The following is a 23,042-nucleotide window of genomic DNA, read 5'->3' on the forward strand; positions in this document are numbered from 1 at the left end:
TGATGCAGAAAAGGCATTTGACAAATCCAACATCCATTCCTGATAAAAACACTCAACAAAATAGGAATTGAAGGGAAATTCCTCAACATAATAAAGAGCATATATACAAAACCAACAGCCTACAATACTCTCAATGGAGAGAAACTGAAAGCCTTCCCTCTGAAAACAGGAACCAGACAAGGATACCCTTTGTCACCACCCATATTTTGCTGGAAGTCTTAGCAAGTGCTATATGGCAAGACAGGGAAATTAAAGGCATCCAAATTGGCAAAGAGGAAGTAAAATGCTCCCTATTTGCAGACAATATGATCCTATAAATAGAAAACCCCAAAGACTTGGTAAAAAGGCTACTAGACCTCATTGGAACATGCAGCAAAGTGGCACGATATAAGATCAACATACAAAAATCAGTTGGATTCCTCCATACCAAAAACAACAGCATTGGAAAGAACATTAGGAAAACAATACCATTTACAATAGCCACCCAAAGGATGAAATATCTAGGAATACATGTAACCAGAGAAACAAAGGTCTTATACAAAGAAAACTACAAAACACTACTACAAAATTGGAAAAATGTACCATGTTCCTGGATAGGAAGACTTAACATTGTGAAAATGTCAATACTGTCCAAAGAAATTTATACATATGATGCAATCCCAATCTAGAATCAAACAGCATCCTTCAAAGAGATGGAAGAAACAATTACAAACTATATGGAAAAGAAAGAGACCCAGGATAGGCAAAGCACTGCTTAAGAAGAAGAATAAGGTTGGAAACCTCTCACTCCCCGACTCCAAAATTTACTACACGGCTACAGTGGTCAAAACAGCTTGGTACTGGTACAATGAAAGATACATAGATCAATGGAACACAATCGAGAACCCAGAAATTAAGCCATGTACATACAGCCATCTGATTTTTGACAAAACAGATATATCACATGGGGAGGTGATAGTCTTTTCAACAGATGGTGCTGACAGAACTGAAAAGCGATATGCAAAAGACTGAAACAAGACCTTCACCTCACACCTTATACAAAAACCAATTTAACATGGATTAAACACCTAAATGTGAATCCCAGAATTATTAAGGCCATCAATGAAAAACTCGGGACAAATGTTAGGGCACTTAATTCAGGGAATATACAGACTATCAAACATTTTGAAAACTATACAAACAAAAGAAGACAAAATAGATGGTTGGGACATATTAAAAACTTACGTGCATCAGAAGAGTAAAAAGGAAACCCACAGAATGTAAAAAAATCTTTTGCAACGGCACATCAAATAAGGGACTCATTTCGAAAATATATAGGACACTGCAACACCTCTATAAGAAAAAGACAAATAACCCAATTAAAAAATGGGCACAGGACATGAACAGACACTTCACCAAGGAGGAGATCCAGTCAACCAACAAACATACGAAGAAATGTTCACAATCACTAGCCATTAGAGAGATGCAAATCAAAACAACAATGAGATATCATCTCACACCAGCAATAACAGCAAAGATGAAAAAAGTAGAGGACGATAAATGCTGGCAGGGATGTGGCGAGACTGGGACACTCCTTCATTGCTGGTGGGACTGCAAAATGGTCCAACCTCTCTGGAAAGCAAAATGGCGCTTCCTCAGAAGGTTGGAAATAGAAATACCTTATTCAGCAATTCCTCTACTTGATATTTACCAACAGGAAATATGAGCCATAACATGAGTAGGTCTATGCACACCAATGTTCATAGTACCACTATTTACAATAGCAAAAATATGCAGACAGCCAAAGTGCCCATCAACTGAAGAATGGATAAAGAAACTGTGGTAAATACACACAATGGAATATTATGCGACCTTGAAGAATAAAAAGGAAGCTGCAAGCCACCACATAACATGTATGAACCTTGAGGACACTATGTTGGGTGAAATTAGTCACAAAAGGAGAAATACTGCATAGGGACCAGTACTGTAAAATACTAAGAAAAAGAACACATTACTAAAGAGGGGGAATTCTTTGCTGGGATGTGAGGAGTGAGGTGAAGGGAGGAAGGGAAAGGTGGAGCACAGGGCAAGGAATAGACACAGGATAATTTGGGTGCTGGGGAGGGGGGCAGTATACAAGAATGGGGGAGGGAAATGGAAGAACAAAGAAGATGAGAGAACATTTAGGCAGTTTTGCATTGGCTAAGTGGAACAGAGGTAAATAATGATGTATGCATGCACAACCTTAGAACAACAGGGCTCTGGGATATAGGGATTGAGACATGGTTGGAATGGGGAAAAGGGGGGAAATAACGTTAAGGTGCTTGGATGTCTTTTGAGTCTCGGTTTCCCTGGCATACCATTATAAAATAGACATTTGGGGGAGGGTAGGAGTAGCTAGAAATATCACCATAGAAAACTTGTAAGTCTGTCTTTTGCCTAAAACTGATTGGAATACCTAAAATGGGGCTACAATGTGCCCAGTGAAGTAGGCTTCCCTGTGGAGCCTCTGCATTACATAAGACCATAGGTGGAATCCTAAACCACATCCAGAATCTTCAGAGGTGGGAAATTCCCACTTGAAAGGACGCGCAGACCAGCCTGAATTGGCTAGAAGAACAGAAGATACTTCTTGAAAGAAAGACTAACAGGAAAAATACAAAACAATAACAGCAGTCCGACGGATTACTACAAGAACAAGCAAGTTGCTCACCCAGGAGACATCAAGGCAAGTGGTCGGGTCCCCTCAGAGCAAACCCCCTTCCAAGACTAAGACTCAATAGGAATACACGCTCTGATTGGTGCCCAAGTTTGTCACCAATAAGGGGAAGTGAGGGTAAAACAGCAATGAAGCTGTGAGCTAAGCCCTACAATGTTCAGTAGACTCCTGTGAAACTGGAGGAAGACCTGGTTGGCCAGCAGTGTGGCCAGAACTGGGAACTCTTTGACCCAGAGTCAGTGATATAGCCACAGAGGATAAGAGGAGAAGGCATCTGCACAAGAACACCCACACTTGCAGATAATACCCACTTGACCTGGCTTTAATGACTGGATGATCCAGGCTCAACTAGAAGAAGAAAGAAGAGGACAAAAGGAGTATTCTGATACAATTTGATGAACTTGACCTACACCTATGGATGCTATGAACACTCGTGGAAGTAGCAGTCAAGAGATCAGACGACGTATTGCATTGGGCAAATCTGCTGCACAGGAACTTTTTAAAGTATTGAAGAACAGAGATGTCAGCTTGAGGACTAAGGTGCACCTGACCCAAGCCATGGTATTTTCAATAACCTCATATGGATGCGAAAGCTGGACAGTGAATAAGGAAGATCGTAAAAGAATTGATGCCTTTGAGTTGTGGTGTTGGAGAATACTGAAAGTGCCATAGACTACCAAAAGAACCAATAGATCTGTTTTGGAAGAAGTGCAGCCAGAGTGCTCCTTGGAGATCAAGATGGCTAAGCTTCTCTCATACTTTGGCATATTGTCTGGAGGGAACAGTCGGGAGGGAATATTCGCTGGGGAAGAATGTCATGCTGGGTAAGGTGGAGGGTCAGAGAAAAAGAGGAAGACCCCTAACGAAATGGATTAGCCAGGTGGCATCATTGATGAAGTGTGGCAGCGGTAGTGAGGTTGGCCCAGGATCTGACATTGTTTCGTTCTGCTGTGCATGGGGTTGCTATGGGTCGGTTCTGACTTGATGGCACCTGACAACAACAAATGTATGCCATAGCTCAAAAGAGGGAACAAATCTTTACAGCAAAGATCATTCCCACCCCCTCCATACACAGAGTAGACAGGGATGGGCAACTTGGACATTGGCTACCCAAAATGGAGGAGCTACAAAGGCAAGAAGTGACTGGCTTACAAGCTTTCAAGAGGGAACCTACATCCAGAGGGCATCGAGGAGGGTAGACTTTCCACTCAGTAGTATCCAATCTGTCTAGTCAGGGCTGATGAAAGGAAATGAAGGTAGGTCTCTTCTGATACAATGGTGAATAATTGTTATCAAGACTGATTGTGAGGGTTGGAAATGTAAAGGTAGACGTTTTGTAGCAAGGAGGGGAGTGATTAACTTTGCAGTCTAGGAGCAGAGGTCCCTGGGACCATCAAGGGAGAAGAGTAGAGCGCGGGACCCTACCCAGAGAAGCAGTGATGCCAGAGATGGAGGTAGAGATGATGATGTGGAGAAATGAATCCACTGAGGACTTTAGACCCAGAGAGGGAGAGGGTCTGTGTGCTGACGGGGTGGGGCAGGCATTTAAAGAAAAAAAAATGTCATAGAAGTGATAATGAAGAAATGATAGGAATGGAGAGAAGAGGTTCTGGAAGTTTCTTTACAAGGAAAAAAAATAAGGTTTTGCTTTTAAGATATAAGTATTTGCTAGTGATCTAGCTGGTGAAAGATTGTAAAGTGTTTCTATTGCTGGGATCTGATGAATACCTCTTATAAACCATGTGGTTTTCTGTTTGAAGAAAGCTGTTGAGCTGCTTTGTTGTTAATGTTCTTGCTCTAAAAGGTCACATGCTACTTAATTATAAATGAGTCTTTAGATCGACTTTGCCCACTTATGATGTCTCCCTGTATTCCAGGGCTGTTATGAGAGTCTCAAGTAAGTCCTAATAAAATTGATAACTGGCTTCTAAAATTACAATTTTAGGAGTACGTGGTAGGTACGGTGTCTTCAGACAAAGGCACAAAAACAGAGAGAAAACCCTGGCATATTATTTTCCAATTCTTAGCTTCCAGCTAGAGCTGAGTTTTAAAGATGGTAGCGTTAAACCCCCACCGCTGTTTTACTCAGTACAAACTTCTGATAGAAATGAGGGGAAAGGTTACTGTCATTGATGAATTAAAACATAGCTCACTGAGTACTGTGGAGGACCTTCTTAGAGACTACTGGAAGAAGTCTGGGTAGCGGGTTTTAAATGCTTCCTTCAGCTACATTTCACTTCCAGTGAATTTAGTTCTGTAATGAGTTGTGCTTAAGAGAGATTCCTCTTATAAAGTGAGAAAATACTCCTTTGCAGGTTAGTAAATGGTGGTGCGAGTACTTTTCCGCAAGCTTTGCCTTTGCCTCAGAACTCCTCTCTGATGGGCATGTGTTTGCCCTGCAGAAACGACGTTCCGGACGACAAGTGAAGCGCAGAAAATACAATGAGGATCTGGACTTCAAGGTGGTGGATGATGATGGGGAAACAATTGCTGTTCTTGGAGCTGGCCGGACATCTGCCCTCTCGGCTTCTACACTGGCTTGGCAGGCGGAGGTATGCCTTGTTTGAGGGTATTGATCATGACATGACAGTCATTTGGGGCCCACTTGACTGTGTTCTGTGATTCTCATTAAAGCATATCTTTAATGAGAGTCAGTTTGGTGCTCCGTATAGCCTTCTAATAGTAAGAGTAAAAGATTTCTTACTGTGGCAGCAGCACCCCTACAATCACATTCTCTCTTTTTTAATCAAATATATTGCTCTCTAGACACACTGGCTGTCTTTAATGCCTTGAAATAATAGTTCTTTCCCACCTACATGCTTTTTGCTGTGTTGTTCTTCTGCCTGGAATCTTCTTCACATGTTTTGCATGATTGGTTTCTATTGTTTTGGTGTCATCTAAAATGGCGTCTCCTTAGACTCTCTTTCCCGGCTCTCCTGTCTAAAGTAGATCTCCACCCTCATACCAGTGATTGGTAAATACAGCTCTAGAAGTATGTGCTAGAATACAGTGGCTACCCGGAAGGAGTGTACAGCAAAGGGAATTCAGAGACATCAGGGGCAAGGGTTTAAGAGGAACATTTTTGACAAGAGCTAAGGTCTCAGACTTTGAAAGGTATGTGGTATGACAAATAGCTGAGCATGGCTGGACTGTGGGGTCTAATTTGATCTCCTGTCTCATGGTGATGAGAATTTAAGGCTAAGTGGTAGGAAGAGTCAGACTGTGCAGGACTTTGCAGATCAGCTAAAGACCTTGGTCTGCGTACTGTAGCTTGGATGAAGGGTAGATGGGCTCAGGCAGAGAAGTAGGATGTCCAGGTTGCATATAGGAATTTCCATTGGCAGCAGTGTCCAGGAGGAAGGGGACTCTCTCTAGGACCTGAAACACAAATACTAGAAAGAGCTGTGCCAAGGAGCATAGAAAAAAGAAATTGCGAGCAAAAGCAGCAGCAGGCTGTGCGTGTGGGAGGGCTATTGTTGGCAGCAGCACATTCTGGGACACAGGCTGTCTGTTTTCGTAGTCACTGTCACTGACTTGGCAGAATTCATGCTGTGTGTGTGAGCGGCAGCAGCACAGATACATGTCCTTCCTCCTGGACACTTCTGGACACGTCTTCCTGTAGCTGACAATACGTTATCTTCTTAAAGCACCTGTTCTTCAACTTAATGATTTCACCTATCCTTTCACTCTTGCTTGCATGGGAAGTAAGTAGGAGCAGGGTTATTGTTCCAATTTTAATAATCAGGAACCTAAGGCACAGAACAGTCCCTGGTGGTAGAGTATCTAGCTACAGAAATCAGTGACTAGTACAGAAGAGTTGATTTCCGTATCTCTCTGCTAAGGGTTACCCCATTAATGAATATAATGCATCGTAGGAATGTTAATTTGAAGTATTGTCCCTGCATTACTCTTCCAGCAATGGCCAATTCAAGACTGCCTTGATGTGATAGGGTTGTATTGCTTTAGAATGGGTTTTGCTCCCTTGGGGATTGTATGGTTGGTTTGGTAGTTAAGGGATTTTATTTTATCCTACTAATTATTTAGCCTACACCATTAACCATATTGTTGTTGTTGTTGTTAAGTGCCATCGAGTCACGTCGGACCCATAGCGACCCTGTACAGGGTTTCCGAGGCTGTAAATCTTTACGGAAGCAGAAAGCCTCATCTTTCTCCCGCGGAGCAGCTGGTAGTTTCGAACCGCTGACCTTAAGGTTCGCAGCCCTATTCGTAACCACTACGCTACCAGAGCTCCATATATCAGTTGTTATTATGATTTCTCACCTGGTACCTGAAGTTCAGGCAGCTGATCTGATTTTTTCACAAGTCAGGAAATTATATGTATCTTAACAAGGGTTTTCCCTGCCCACAAGAATAGAATGTGGAGATGGTTTCTATATGGTGCAACATAAGATAGGATCTGAATTTGCGTTAATTATACCTCAAATTTTTTTTTACTTAATTTAAGAAAGAAGAAGGTTTAACGTTCAGAGAAGCAACCTTGGTCTGGCCTCTCTGCCAAAAGCTTGACTTGCCTGCTGGGCCGGTAGGCAGTCTGTGAAGGGACTGGAGAGATTGATTGGCCTATTGAGTGATTTTCAGATTGGTGCTATGGCAGCTGCAGAACCAAAACTGTTCCACTCGCGTCTGTTTTATGTATTGGGTTTCCTGGTGAAGTTTCAACAGATATCCAGGTAACACAAAGCCGTAGTGGATCTCATCTAGCATCCAAGGCAGTCCAATTGTCCAGAAAAGCAGTTGAAGAAAAGACTTTTTCATATGTCCTTCTCTGGCTGGGCTGAGGCTGCCTTTTTGGTTGCATTGGCTTGGGACAGAGAGGGCTGTGGAGTCATCACTGCCACCCCTCTGTGTACTGTGCACTGTCTTTTCAGCTTGTTCAGCTCAATTCTGTGACTGTTGGCCTCTATCCCAGCCCTAGAATGCAACCTCAGCATTGATTACCTAGTGATGAGTTGCTAAAAACATCTTTACACATAATTTATTCTAAATCAAAACTGGCATATTAGTGCAGCCCTGCTTTTAGAAACTAGATGATAGCCCCTGACTTGGGTGTGGGAATCAGAATCTAAGAGTAAGTTTCAATCCTAACTGGCTCTTTGCTTCTATATTCTTCTTCATACTGATAGTATAGTGGTGTCTGGTACAAACTTTGACAAGGCTGTTGAAGTTTCATATCTTCTACAATTTGGATCTCTTGTATGACTTTGCCCGTAGAACAAAAGGCCTTTAGTTGGAATGAGGCTTCAACTGCTGTGCCTCATTCTGTGTCTTTGCGCATGACCTGCCTACTTACTTTGTTTCCTTCTCCTAATCCATGACTGTTTTATGATTGCATATTTGTTGTTTGTTTGTTTTACCTGTGCATCTCTCAAACATGTGTGAATATCTGTAAAATAAATTTAACATGAGTTCTCAAGGAACCATTTAGGCGAAACCTTAGTTAGGGTGCTTCTCATCTTCCATTTCTTAGGGCTGTTACTGTTGTTGTAGTTTTTATTCTCCGAATCAAGGGTTAGCTGTTGCCTTTGCGCAGTACCACCAGTTGTTCACCCACCCGCTAACTCACTGCTGTTGAATCGGTTCCGATTCATAGTGCCCTTATAGGATGGAGTCAAACTGCTCCGTAAAGTTTCTGAGGGTGTGACTCTTCACAGAAACAGACTGCTTTCTCATGCAGGGTAGCTGACGGGTTCAAGCTGCCAATCTTCCTGCCAGCAGGTTAGCAGCCCAATGCTTAACTCATGGCACCACCACATCCTGCATCTATTCTGATTTGTCAGTGCCTCTGCTACTTTTTAAAATACTACTCTTGATTGTTCTCTTAGATTATAAACTTTGGGAGTACGAGCATCACTTTTAAATTTATCATTTTCACAGCAGCACCTAACGTAAGTGTGGTGCTGGAGTATAAGCACTGAGCCACAAGGTTGGTGGTTCAAACACACCAGCTGATCTCTGGGATACCTTACATAGGATCACTATGAGTTGGAACCAACTAGATGGCACTTGTCTTAGTTATCTAGTACTGCTATAACAGAAATACTACCAGTGACTGACTTTTACAACCAGAAATTTATTTTCTCACAGTTTAGGAGGCTAAAGTCCAAAATCAGGACACCAGCTCTAGGAGAGAAGGCTCTCTTTGTTGTCTCTGGGGGATGGCCCATGTTTCTTTTGAGCTTCTGTTCTTAGGTTCCTTGATAGTCATGTGTCATGTACCTTCCCCTCTGTGTTTGCTTGCTTTTAGTTACCAAAAGAGACTAATTTAAGACATCCCCTATACTAATGGTAAAGAAAACGCATTCTCCAATGGGGCAATAGTTCAGGTATAGGAGTTAGGACACAGTTCATTCCATAGCATTCCTTCCTTTGGTCTCTGAAAACGTATATCCTTACTTCATACAAAACACACTCATCCCATCTCATTATTACCAAAGTCTTAAATCAGTTCCAAGTCTAAAATCTCATCTTCTGAATCATCTAAATCAAATATAGATAAGACATTAGGCCTATTCCATCCTGGGATAAATTCCTCTTCATCTGTGAACCTGTGAAATCGAAACTGCAAGTTATCTGCTTCCAAAGTGCAATTGTGGACCCAGGCACAAGGTAGACAGTTCTATTATAAATGGGAGAAGTTAGAGGAAAAGTGTGTACAGTCGACACCAAGCAAAGTCAAAACTCAGGAGTACAAACTGCACTAGCTCTAAAGGCTTGAGAATAATCCTCTATTCTTTAGGACATTTGGGCAGTGGCCTTGCCTTCCAGACTGTGGGTGCTGGTCATGCTCTCTGGATTCTAAGTGGAAGCCCTGGGTTTCAGTTCCACCTTCCAGGTCCATGGAGATGCAACTCTGTTCCCTTGACCTTGGGTGGAGTCCTGATTTGGCACTGTAGGATAAACATTAGACTACTAACTGCAAGTTGGAGATTCAGCCCCACCAGCCACTCCTTAGAATCCTTATACAGGATGACTATGAGTCAGAACTAACTTGACAGCACTTAAAAACAATAACATTCTAGACTGTCTGAGTAGCGATCCACCTGTTGAGCCATGGCAGTCTCCATTCTCCTGTCCCTTGAACTGCTCTAGTGATGGTCCTTTTCTTGGAGGCCAACAGATGTTTGGAACAAGTCGCTCCATTGGCCAGTTTCTTGCCAATTCAGCTTTCCTTCGTATTATGCAGTCTTTTTTCATTCAGCCTAAGCTGGAAGATTCTTTGGTTTGGTTGTTGACTAGATCCATCAGTCACAGGCTTATGCCCTTTAACAAAAGATTGAGTCACCAAGTTCTTGTTGAGCGTTCTAGGGCACATGTCCTTAGTTTGTACAATAGAATTTTCTGAATCTTTTAAGTTTCAGTTTTGTTTTGCACAATTCACTTTTTTTTTTTTTTAATGTTTTTTTGTGAATTATGTGATAGTTTACATGGCAGAACATTAGTTTTATATTCATCCTATCTTACATCATTTCATTGCCTTGGTTACAATCCCCTCCATGCATCATCAACCAACCAAAGGGTATATACTAAAAGCCTGCTCCCAGGTTGTCAGCCCACAGCCCCTCTCCCTCTCTGGGTCTAAAGTCCTCAGCTGCTTTTCTTCACGTCATTGTGTCTGCCTCCATCTCTGTCATCACTGCTTCTCTGGGTAGGGTCCCGCTCTCTGCTCTTCTCCCAGGGACCTCTGCTCCTAGACTGCAAAGTTAATCACTCCCCTCCTTGTTACAAAACATCTGCCTTTACATTTCCAACCCTCACAATCAGTCCTGATAACGGTTATTCACTATTGTATCACAAGAGACTTATCTGCATTTCCTTTCATCAGCCCTGCCTAGACAGATTGGATACTACTGAGTAGAAAGTCTTACCTTCCTCCATGCCCTCTGGATGTAGGTTCCTTCTTGAAAGCTTGTAAGCCAGTCACTTCTTGCCTTTGTAGCTCCCCCACTTTGGGTAGCCAATCTCTGTCGAGGTCCTATGTCGGATTCCAGCCTCTACAAGGAAGTGTGGGTGTCATGAAGAAGGGAGATCTGGCGGCAAAAGGGATAGAGAAAGAGAGAGATGAAATATATACAAAGAAGACAGAAACACAGATATGATGCAAGCTGGCAGGTAGGCAGATCTGCAAACATATTGCCTAGCATTGGACGCAGAACTCACTCTATCTCAGTCTTTTATTCTCTTTTTTTAGGGAGGGATGTGTTACAAAGGGAGGATGTAATTCTTTAGATAAGACAGGCTATGGAACTGAAATGTGATTAATCATTCAAAACAGGACATAATGATTCACAAGAACAACTTTTAAAATATTTTCATAGTTTTTCTTAACAATCTAACATCTTTATTTTTACAGAAAAAAGATTCAATCAAGCTGTTATATATTAACTTTTAGGCTTAAATGATCTAGAGCAGCGGTGTACGGTTTCTCAAGGATACTTAACATAAAGCAAGCTTCCTGAAAGGAGCCAAGCTGTCTCTGTACACTTTGCAAACTTTTGTTTGTGAGCAAGATCTCAGGCACCGGGCTTCATTTATCTATATCTAAAATGCTACATTGTTTTCAATTATCACATTTCTATATACTTTCAGGAGGAAGGAGAGCATCTGGGTTAAACTGATTATATTCAGAGGCAGTTTAATGGGGCTGCCACTGTTATCCTCTAATCCAACATTCCCAGAATTTACCATTCCACTTTATTTACAAACCTTGGGCAGTTTTTCTCTAAAAACCTTTTCTCATATTCCCAATATACCTGTTCCTGGCCTTTCTGAATTATATGAGGAAACTTGTACTGCCTCAGCTGACTAAAAAGGGGTTTCAAACCCATTATTGTTCATGGATATCAAACATAACTGAATAATCAAATAAGGAGCAGTTCTGACTTCCATCCCAGGTGGCTATTGCTTGTTCCTCAGAAAGATTTGTTCCCAGGACTCCACGCACTGCCAACACAGTGGAGGCATTAAGAGAGGCATTGTAAAAGAAACCATTTTCTCAGAAGCTACAATTACTGGAGTTAGAAGCATAGAATGAACAATATTACGACCAAAGAAAATTATACAGAGGTAGCCAACCAGTAAGTTCGCAAAAACCAATGAACCCAGGACATCAGGAGGTCACTTCCTTGGCCCTCAGGGTCCATGGCTTGCAGTCCTGAGGAGGGCCACTGATCAACCCAGGGTCTGCGTATGCTGTCCCCAGCAAATGTCCAAGTTGCCCATCCCTGTCTACTCTGTGTATGGAGGGGGTGGGAATGATCCTTGCTGTAAAGATTTGTTCCCTCTTTTGAGCTACTGCATCTATAGGTGTAGGTCAAGTTCATCAAATTGTATCAGATTACTCTTTTCTTTTTCCTCTTCTTTTCTTCTTCTAGTTGAGCTCTGATCATCCAGTCATTGAAGCCAGGTCAAGTGGGTATTATCTGCAAATGTGGGTGTTCCTTGTGTATATGCCCTCTCTTCTTATCAGCCAGACGCTTCACTCTCCACTCTAGTCCTCTGTGGCCACACAATTCACTTCTAAGTCCATCTCTTCCTCCTGCATTCTGCTGTAAGCAGCAAGAAGAAATCATGTTGCCCTTTTAAGATCTCGCTTAGAAATCTCTTCAGACAAGTATTCAAGTTCATTACTTGAAAGTTTCACCTTGCCCCAAACATTTGAACATAATGTATGCAAGCGCTTTGTTAATGCTTAAAAAGCATCGTCCTCTGCCCGTGTCTAATCACTTGTTCATCATTTACTTTTAAAGTATCATCAAAAGCACATTTAACATCCACATTTCATTTCATTGCCATAGAAATTCTCAACACAGCTCTTAATTCTTGTGAGCATTCATCAGAATCACCCTTATTTTCAAGGCAAACTCTAGGGTCTTACTATGAAACACATCAATTCTAAATCTACTTCTACAGTTTAGGTATTTGTTAGAACAGCACTCCACTCCTTAGTACCAAATTCTGTTTTCGTTTTCTAGTGCTACCGTAACAGAAAAGGAACCCTAGTATCGTAGTGGAATATAAACTGGGCTTCTAAATGTAAAGTCAGTAGTTTGAATCCATCAGTTGCTCTTCGGTTAAAGACTGACAATCTTGAAACCATATATAGGGTTGTTTTGAGTCGAAATCAACTCAGTGGCACACCACCACCACCGCTAGAATATATGTACCATAGACAGGTGGCTTGAACACACAGAAATTTTTAGTTTTTCATAGTTTGGAAGTCTGGAAAAATGAACTCAGTGTGTCAAATTCTAGGGAAAGGCACGCGCTCTCTCTCTCTGTCAGCTTTTGTCTCTTTTTAGAGTCTATTCTTAGGATCCTTAGCAATCATGTGTTCTGAGTCTTCCCATGTTTGCTTGCTTAATCTGCTCTTTTATATCTATGCTAATACTGTCCTGTTATCATAACAACAAAAACCCATTCCCAAGTGGGATTATAACTAAAATTATAATTCAAATCCAACCCTTTAGCCTTTGAATTGATTCTGACTCATAAAGATCCTAAAGGACAGAATAGAACAGCCTTATAGAGTTTCTCAGGTTGTAAATATTTATGGAAACTGACGTTCACATATGTCTCCCAAGGGACAGCTGATAGATTCAGACTGGCTAGGATTTATAACACACTTTTTGGGGGGGTCACAATTCAGTCCATAACAGTTATATACTTACTTGACTTGACTGTGTGCCTTCATCAGTTATGACTCGTTGTGACCCTAGATACAGTTTCCGAGGCCGTAAATCTTTACAGGAGCAGAAAACTTCATCTTTCTTCTAGGCAGTGGCTGGTGGATTCAGTGTTATCACCTGTATAACCCGCTACACCATCAGGATTCCTTGATAAATGAATAAAATACTTAGATTCTACTATGTGAAACAAGTATAATTTCATACTTGGATTAGTGAGGCAAGAAAGATTATTTTCTTTCCCTTAAGGATCTTGTTTGCTCCATTTTTTTAATTGAAGGCCTATTTTTGCTGTGGCATTCATCATCATCCTACTTCAGGCATTTGTCCCAAGGACCCCTTTCTTAAAGATATTTCAGGAAATGTTTGGCAGTGGTCTATAACCTTGTACCAGCTCTGTTACTCAGAACCGGTACAGTAGTTCTGGCCTTCCACCATCTCTTACCCACTCAGCCAGAGTAAATGAGGTTTTCACGCTTCCATTTCTTCATTGACTACAGCCATCAAATCCCATACTGGGTTTTCTTCAGGTTGTCTCCTGTATATGTATCCTCTGGGTTTCTCCTGCCACCATCAGTGTTAAGGCTAGTATTCAAATTATTGCTGTAAGAACTTTTCCAGTTTCCTGCTACAAGTATCTGTCCTCTCAAATCCATTTCCATATTCAGTTTTCCACAGTACTGCTGTCTCCTAAGAATCTGTGGCTACATCTTAACTTCTTTCTATATTAGATGAAAATAGCTGCTTGGATTAAAAACTGATACATGGCCACACTCTAATTCATCTCATTTATTTCCCCTCCTCTTTGTGTGCAGTAATATTTCTGTTAAGACTGGCTCCTTGGTATTACATAGGTGTGTTGTGCTTCCTATACTTGAGTGCTTTCATTCTGGTCCATTGTTCCTGACCCTCCTCTTTGCTGCCCTCCTAGGAGCCTTGCCTGAAGTCCAAGCTGTTGTTGTTTTCTGAATTCTCACTGGTTCTGTAGTTATTGTGGAGCCTTGATAGTGTATTGGACTGCTAACCTCAGGGTCAGCAATTCGAGTCCTTCTGCTGCTCTGTAGGGGAAGATGTGGTTTTCTGTTCCTGTAAAGCTTTTCAGCCTCGGAAAACATATACAGGGTTTCAACTCATAAGAGTTGAAACTGACTTGATTAGCACACAGAGGCAGCAGTATGCCACTTAGTGTTCATGCTGGAACATGTCTAAGGCAAACAGGTGTATTTGTCTTCTCTGGTGAGTATAAAACCCTCCAGAATGGACATGATGTGAGACACGACTGACGTAAGCTTGTCAATGTAGAAAGCAGTTTTCTCTTACTAGAACCCCCTTGTTGGCTTGCAAGCTAGAAGTAAATGAGGTGATTGCTGAAAATGTTTGAAATTTTCCGTAAAGGAAATTTTTTTTTTTTAATGATGTGAATTCTCTGATTTAAAAGTGGCTGACTTAAACTGGTCTCTTTTGAAGGATAATTTGAGAAAATTCCAAGTAGTTAAGAACAGATGGCAATTGTGGAAGTGCCTTTGGCAAGAAGCTTTAGTTTATGTCTGTGTGTATCTGTATACACTGCATGTTTATACACACATGATCATGCTTATGCACAATCTCTATTTAGAAAAAAAGATCCTGATCTTCCAGCATTCCCATCCTACTTTGCTGTGAATTTTGCAAATGTTACTTGCTTTTCCTTTTATTGAGATAGAATTAAAATTTTTTTTAGTATTCTGAGTATACATTGTTTTTTAACACCAGTGTTTACTCCCATACTTTAACCAGTGTCCAAATATAAATAGAAATTTTGTTGCCATTTCCTTAATTCTCACTTGAAATATTTTTATAATGAATAGTTTTAAGAACTTCATTCTTTCAATATTTAGAGTAAAGTTCTGTGCCTTTTTCATCCAAATATTATAATTTCCTAAGATTTGATCTGGGTAAAATACTTTGAATAGCAGTTAGAGTATCAGCATCAGACCATTTTTATCTGTTCATGTTAGGAATAATAGGAGAATTATTTTAAGCAATTCAGTAAGGAAGAGAACATTATTCCATTCAGTGTATGAATGCCTGGTTGTTAGTCAGGAGTGCACATTTTAGTTTTGGGGTTGGGTAGAGAAGATAATCATCACTGATGAAAGGATAATGCTAACAAGCTTGGGAAGACAATATATAGAAGAGATAGAGGTCAGAGATTGGCTAGGAAATGTGAGTTTCTTGTACACTTTATGTTTGAAATAGCTACTACATATTGAAGTGGAGATAATCAATGTACCAATTGTGTGTGTGTGTGTGTGTGTGTGTGTGTGTGTATATCTGGGCTGAATGTATCCATTTGGTAGACATCAGAAATGTAGCCAGTACATAAGTCTATGAGACTGGCTGAGATCGCTTAGAGAATGAATTGAGTATAGGTAGAAAAGAGAAGACTCAAAGAGAACCCTTTTGGGAATGCCAATTTTAAGAGTTAATATGAGAGGATTTCCAGTTTCAGGTAAACTGTCCAGGTCGTGGCAAGGCTAACACTATACATATTTTTAAAAGGTCAAATTGCAAAAATCATAGTTTTAAGTACATCAAACTGTCTAGAAAGCAACAAAGATGTTTTAGACTCTCAGTCACTGATTTTGCATATTCTTGGATCAACTATCAATATTCACGGAAGCAGCAGTCAAGAGATCAGACAACATATTGCATTGGGCAAATCTGCTGCACAGGAACTTTTTAAAGTGTAGAGCAAGGATGTCAGCTTAAGGACTAAGGTGCGCCTGACCCAAGCCATGGTATTCTCAATAATTGTGGTGTTGGAGGAGAATACTAAAAGTGCCATGGGCTGCCAAAAGAACCAATAGATCTGTTTTGGAAGAAGTGCAGCCAGAGTGCTCCTTGGAGGCCAAGATGGCTAAACTTCATCTCTCATACTTTGGACATATTGTCAGGAGGGAATAGTCGCTAGAGAAGGATGTCATGCTGGGTAAGATGGAGGGTCAGAGAAAGAGAGGAAGGCCCCCAACGAGGTGGATCAGCCAGGTGACATTGATGGCGTCAAGTGTGGCAGCGGTAGTGAGGTTGGCCCAGGATTGGACATTGTTTCGTTCTGCTGTGCATGGGGTCGCTATGAGTTGGTTCTGACTTGACGGCACCTGACAACAACATTTGAGGAATGGATAAAACAAGAGATAGACTGAATTTTAACAATAATCCAGTCCAAGCTGGCTTAAATCCCCAACTGGACCAGGGGAAACAACCCTCTGCCCTGTGTAACAGAATGTAGGAAATACTTATGGTGGAAGATACTGTTTGGTGCTACTACAATTCTTTTATTTACAGTGTGCTTTATATATCTTTAAAATAAAATATACTGGATATTAGAAGAGGGAGGAAAATATGACCAAAAATTAAGAGTATAAGCTCATATAGTGGAAGTGGAGTTCATTTGTTGTTGTTGTTTTGTTTAAGTGCCATCAAGTTGGTACCAACTCATAGCAACCCTATGCACAACAGAATGAAACACTGCATGTGCTCCACATATTTAGAGTTAGCAGAAAACAACTTTAAAATAATTTATTTTACATGTTAAAAATAACTATGCTGTTTTATATGTTATGATATTTTATGTTAAAAATTATAGAAATAAATGGACAAAATGTACTTTTAAATTAATTTGAAATAATTCATTCACAAATCTGTTATTGTTAGGTGCTGACTTGTAGCAATGTAGGACCAAAGAGAAGAATCCATTTCGTATATAAGCTTTAGCACGTGCTCTAGCTCCAAGAAAATAATATATAGCCAGGCAGCTCAAGGCCAGAGGCCAGACGTTTTCCTTTACCCCAGCCTAAGAACAAAGACCACCAGACCTGACCAATTAAACTGTAACATCTCATAGTTTGTCAATTGTTAACCAATCCAAAGATTGTAAAGCTGAGAAACCTGAGCTGTTTAAAAAACTCTACAAAAACCCTGCAGACAAAAGTTCAGGGCTCTTTCCCTATTCCTCTGCGTTGGATAAGGTTAGAGACCTGGCTCAAGCTTGAATAAAGAACCCTTATGTATTTACATCGGTGACGGCTCCTGGGTGGTCATTGGGGACCCCGAACTTTGGGCATAACATTTTGGGGCCTGTCCGGGATCCCCGAAACCCCCAGGATCTCCGGAACCGGAGGGTTGCATCCGGCCGGTAAGTCTGTGTATATAAGTGGCCATTCTGTCTGTCTGTCTGTTGTTCTGTGAGCTCAAGTTTCAGTCTGAGGCTGGAAAAAAGCCTAGGTGGACGTGCCGTAAAGCTACCGGCAAGGATTTTTGGAAGACGTTCTGGCTCTCTTACAAGGGAGGGGGACGGAGAGCCCCCAGGTCTGTGTCTGTGCATCTGAAAGGCGAAGCGGGTCGCCCCGCGGGTGCAGCATGAGCTGCTGCCTTGTGAGGTTTTTTTTTTTTTTTTTTTAACTCTTCCTCCTGGTTGGCGGAGTGCTGTCATTGTGTGAATGGGTAAGCGAATGTAGTGAGAGTGAACTCCCCTGTCGTCACCCAACCTAACCTCATGTTCTTCTCAAGTTGATGTATATCTGATCAAACTCAAGTCTTAGACTGTTTCTAAATGTGTGAGTTCTTGGGGGAGAGAGTTAGGCACCGCTGGCTGTGGAGTCTTGGGGTCAGAGAGGGCTACAGTGGTCCGAGTGTCACCGAGGCTGGAATCAGTAATCTGCCTGTGAGTGCAGTACCTCTCTAGCTGCCGCCCAGACTCCAGTGCGGCCTTAGTCAGCCTGCCTCTAGCTATATCCTTCCACCGATTCTGCTCGAGCCTCCAGGCGGGCCCCTCCCCCCCTTAAACCAGGGCCACGGAAGCCTTGCCTCTCGGCACCCCTACAGCCAGTCTAGAGCGGCGCTCCGCTGCCGGGGCACGCCACCCAGTATCATCTGCTTAGCAGCCGGCAGCCAGAGAGCTCAGGAGAAAGATGCCCCGCGCCTTTCATGACGAGCTCAACTGCTGCATGCGCACGGTCCCACGCATGCTCCCCTCAGCGGTCTCGATTAGAGAGGCCCGCGCGCACTCATCTCAGGCACGCACGCTCCCGCCGTCCCAGCACATAGGCAGAAGTCTGCCAGCTCCTTTGCGGACCCCGCGCGCTCACCGGAGTCTCCCACCCGCGTGCGCCTCCCCTCCCCCGCGGTGGGACCAGCATGCACGCTTCGCCGTCCTGGCACATAGGCAGAAGTCCATCAGCTCCTCCGCAAACCCCGCGCGCGTGTGCCTCCCCTCCCCATGCGCGCACCCCGCCTGGACACGCGCCCATCCGCCTGCCTGCCAGCCAAGATGGCCTGCCTGTTGTTACCGCTGCAGCCGGCAGCCAAAGAGCTCAAGTCGCTCAAGACCCACACACCCCCAGCACCTGCTGCTAAGCAACCAGACTCAGCGAGTAGGTGTAGCGTGACGAGAAGCCACCGGCCCTATCTCCTTTGACTTGCCCACCTTCCTCCTCCTTGCCCCCCCTCCGCAGAGCAACATCGTGTTGGCGTTGGCAGCCAAAGTCAGTGAAAGAATGCTAAGCGCGGGGTGTACAGCTCCCTCCCCCCTGCTCGGCGGAGTCCTGCGGAGCATTTTCCTGCCCCAGAACCAGAGCCGCAGACTACCCTCCTGCCCTGAGGTCAGAGCTCATTGTTGAAGTAGCCGAAGCCTCAGTCCCACTAGAGCGTGTGCAGAGAGCGAACTTGCGTGCTCCAGAGAAAACTTTCTTCCCCCAGTGCAGGAGAAAAGAGCATTCTTTAGCTTTTCCTTAGTTGAGTCTTCAGTTTCAGAGTTAAGAGAGAGACCGAGACAAGTGAACCTCCACACTCAGTGGCATTGTTCTAACTTAAGCCCTTGATTGATAGCCAGCCAGCTGCATATCCCTCCCCCACATTGCCAGATTGAATTGTTTCTGAATGTTTTTAGTAAGATCTAAGACCCAGGAATCATTTGAAAAGTTGAAAAGTATCATTTCTGACCAGTTGCCACATAATTTACTCAATACTGAGCTAGTAGAAATGACACAGAGGCAAATTAATGACCACTACGCCCTGTGTGTGTGTGTATATAGAGTCAAGATAAAGTTCCTTTGCCATATAATCTTAAGAGTAAGTCCTGAGTCTATCTGTGTCCTATCCTTTGATCTGGGCACTAAGACTGTTTTTTCAGTATCTTAACTACAGCCCTGTGAAGCAGAAGGCAAGGAGACAGACCAAGACCAGGTTCCACTGTGGGGGTAGATCTTGGAGCTAAAAGAAAAGGGTTGTCTCCTCATAGCTAGAGAAGCTATCCACCAACATGGAAGCAGTTTAAGACTAGCTAAGTAAGTACAAGTCGTAGCAATGTTCTCTCCTGCATCTTGCCTTCGATGCCAAACCTTGCCCATGTGGCTTAGGCCTGTTCAGGCTATATCCTTATCTTGTGAATGATGAGAACTTCCTAATACACCTTCCTTCCTGAAAGTTTAGTGAGACTTCCAATTTACTCCCTGGGTCTTTGGCCTGCATATGCTTTGAAGAAGCTCCAAAAGTCAATGTGATGTCTTCCATAGATCTCCGTTTGTTAGTGTAATGACTAGCCCCCATAGTCATGGACCAAAAACTGGATCTAGGCAATACCTAGTTTCCAAAGTAGTCTCTGCTGTAAATAACACCCCACAGTAAGGCCTTTGTGAAGTTCAATTGGCCTCAGAACCCAAAAGAGCCAGATGAAGCCTAGCTGCGTCCTCTGCTGACAACTGCTCAGCCTTGCTTTAGCTCCATTTTGACAACCAACTTTATTTCCTTACAGATTCCAGCATGTGATGTTAGTGCCCTGCTGTTCTTGTGAAAAACTTTATTCTGTTATCTTTGATGTAGTCAAAAAAAAAAAATTCATGTAGTTTATTAATATCTGATTTACAAAGAAGCCTCACATGTGGCCCCCAACAGCCAGCAGAGTCTGTCCCCCATTGGACGGGAAGGCAGGCATCTCAGAGCGTGAGTGTTCTCTAGGTCTTCGCCCCGCGTTCCAGGTACTTTAGGACCCACGTCATGCTCCCAATGAAGCTCAAGGTTGCTGAGAGAATCTCCTAGTGTCTTGAGAGGCTAGCTCTCTCCACACTGTTGTATCCACCTTCAGCCCTTAATTAGTATTTAGTGTTCATAGGAACAGTAGTAGTAATTTTTACATGTTGGCAGCAATCCTCCGGAGAGTTAAAAGTGATGTGCAGCCAAAATAGTGACACAGTGTTGCCTGACCCTATACCAATATTTGAATATCATTTCACTGGTACCATTCTATCACCCAGCAGGAGAAGTTTCTCCTTCATTTCCGAAGGGTGAAAGAAGTCATTATAAGAGACAATAGAGAAATTAGAAGCATGAGTAGATAGTGTTTCTGAGTTTAGCTATAGAGGCATAAGTCAAGACAGTTAGAGATAAGAGAGAAGTACTGAAGACAAAGTTAACAGCGAGCAAGTAGATGTAGCTGAAAAAGTAGCTAGAATGATGACTACTGATCAAGACTCTCAGTCAAGTGTGAAGAGTCGTAAATCAAAGCGCTAGTTCCAAGAAAAAGAGATGAAAAGTGTAAATTCAATGCAATATAGCTGAAGAAAATCAGACTGTATTTTGTTAAGCAGCATAGAGGAAAGATCAAGAAGAGAGTGGATCCTAGACAAGACTATTCAATTCATCTGAGTGATTTACAGAAGGTAGCTGAGAGACCATTACAGGAGTAAGGCATAAGAGTAATTTTCTGTGTAGCAGAGTGAAAATATGCAAGAAACAAAACAAAACATTTACCTCAAAAGCTAAGAAATCAGGTGAGAAGTGTAGAAAATGAGAGTATAGTAGCCAAAGAGAAGTCCAAAGATGAGAAGCAGCAGTATTAGGAATAGGTAGTAGAAGTAAGTAAAAAGAAGCAGAAAGAAAAAAAAGAAAGAAAGAAAGCAGTGTAGAAAAGAAGGAAAAAGGAGAGGCAGACCAGAACACCAAGCAAAAGAGAGATTGCTCTCTGCAGAGCTGAGAATAAGGCTGAGCTTCCTTGCATCAAGTGCAAGGTTAAGTTTATAGGCTAAACACAAAAATTGGCAAAAGAATGACAAGAAGAACCTCCCGGTGAGGCTGTGTTCAAAGAGTTTAATATAAGTTAGAATACAAAAATAAAAGAGAAGGCAAAATCAGCAGTTTCCAAACTAAGAACCAGGCTAGACCTCAGAAAGTAAATCGATGGCATTATAGTATTCAAGTCAGATTGTAGAGTGTAAATCAGAGAAGGAAAGAAGATACAAAGTCCAGAATTTGAGGCAGTGAAGAGAAGTTGAGAGAAAAAGGCATGATGAATTGAGAAGAAAGAGTAAGCTGTAACCTCTTAACAACCCCAATGACAGGCTAGTTGAGAGGCATGCAGACAGAGTCTAGTATGTAAGTAAGAAAAGATGACAAATAGTAGAAGAGTTCATTTTGTTTAGAAGATGTTTAGAAGTGTAAAGTTTAAGACTTAGAAAGTTAAAATGACTTTAGAATTATTGTCAGCTCACCACAGAAGAGCGAGAAAGAATCCAGACAGAGGCCAGGAAATTAGTTCCTGGTGATAATAAGCAACTCACCACAAATGCTGACATCATTAGAACCTTTCTCCCGTTGTCCCGACTAGACTAGAATGTCAACATGACAGAAGGTGAGAAGAGACTCCAGACCTACTGCCAGGCTCTGTTGAGAGGTCTAAAAGTAGCTGCAAAAAGTCCACTAATTTGGCCAAAGTAAAAAATGTGCAGCAGAAGTCAGATGAGAGCCCCGCTGCATTTTTATAAAAGATTCAAAAAGCCTTCTGCAAGTATACTCCTGTAGATCCAGAAGCAACTGAGATTAAAGCAGCTGTTAATCAGACAGCTCCTGAGGTTAGAAAGAAGTTACAGGAAGTATCCAAGATTTAGTTTTAATAGCTGAGAAAGTTTACAAACATAGAGAAATAGCAGAAGAAAAACAAGTAAAGTCAAAAAGTCACCAGACTCAGTATCTAGCTTGAGTCTTGCTGGCCATTACTGCAGTAAAGCCAAGAGAACTGCAAGAGACAGGCGGAGTAAGAGTGAGCACAGAGAAATCCTGGCTGTTGATAAATAGAGTGACTAAGAGAAATAGAGTTCAGTGCCCCTTCCCGAGCCCAGAGTAACCCTGAAAGTAGAAAGGAGCTCATTCAGGTGTTGACTGTAAATCTTGAAGAAGAATAGCAGCTACACCAAAAACTGGCACAGCTGAACCCTGACGTTGACTAGTGGCTGGTAACATTTCCTAAGCTGTGCCAACCATCCTGGAACACCCACTTGTAGTAAACCCCTCTCTATTTGACTGTCAGTCCATGCAAGACCTCTGTGAAGTAAACAAGAGAACTCGCCTGTTGCCAGAGGCAACAACTTAATCGACAAGAGGGCCAGAGAAAACTGCTTAAAAGTCAACGTACCCCTAGTGACTCAGTTGCCTGACACAGGAGACACAGGAGTCCTTGCCTGAGGACCAGACTTACACCAAGGCCGACCTAGACTAGATCAAACATCTGACCGTGACACCTCATAAAGAAGAAAGAAGAAATGCATCAGTCCACTCACATAAGCATTTATAGAATGCAAGACCTCTTGAGAAAAGCAGAGATCAAGATT

The 23,042-nt window shown here is 42.3% G+C and overlaps 1 protein-coding gene across 1 annotated transcript in view; it reads left to right on the top strand.

The window, feature by feature from the left end:
- The window catches only part of CHD6 (chromodomain helicase DNA binding protein 6), a 343,529-nt gene that overhangs the window by 154,468 nt on the left and 166,019 nt on the right, over positions 1-23,042 (top strand). Inside the window, exon 5 of the mRNA XM_006839290.1 lies at positions 5,101-5,250. Within this exon, the coding sequence (XP_006839353.1) occupies positions 5,101-5,250 (150 nt within the window). The remainder of the gene's footprint in view (positions 1-5,100; positions 5,251-23,042) is intronic.

This window comes from Chrysochloris asiatica, unplaced genomic scaffold (assembly GCF_000296735.1).
Source record: "Chrysochloris asiatica unplaced genomic scaffold, ChrAsi1.0 scaffold00023, whole genome shotgun sequence".
Classification (NCBI taxonomy): Eukaryota; Metazoa; Chordata; class Mammalia; order Afrosoricida; family Chrysochloridae; genus Chrysochloris; species Chrysochloris asiatica.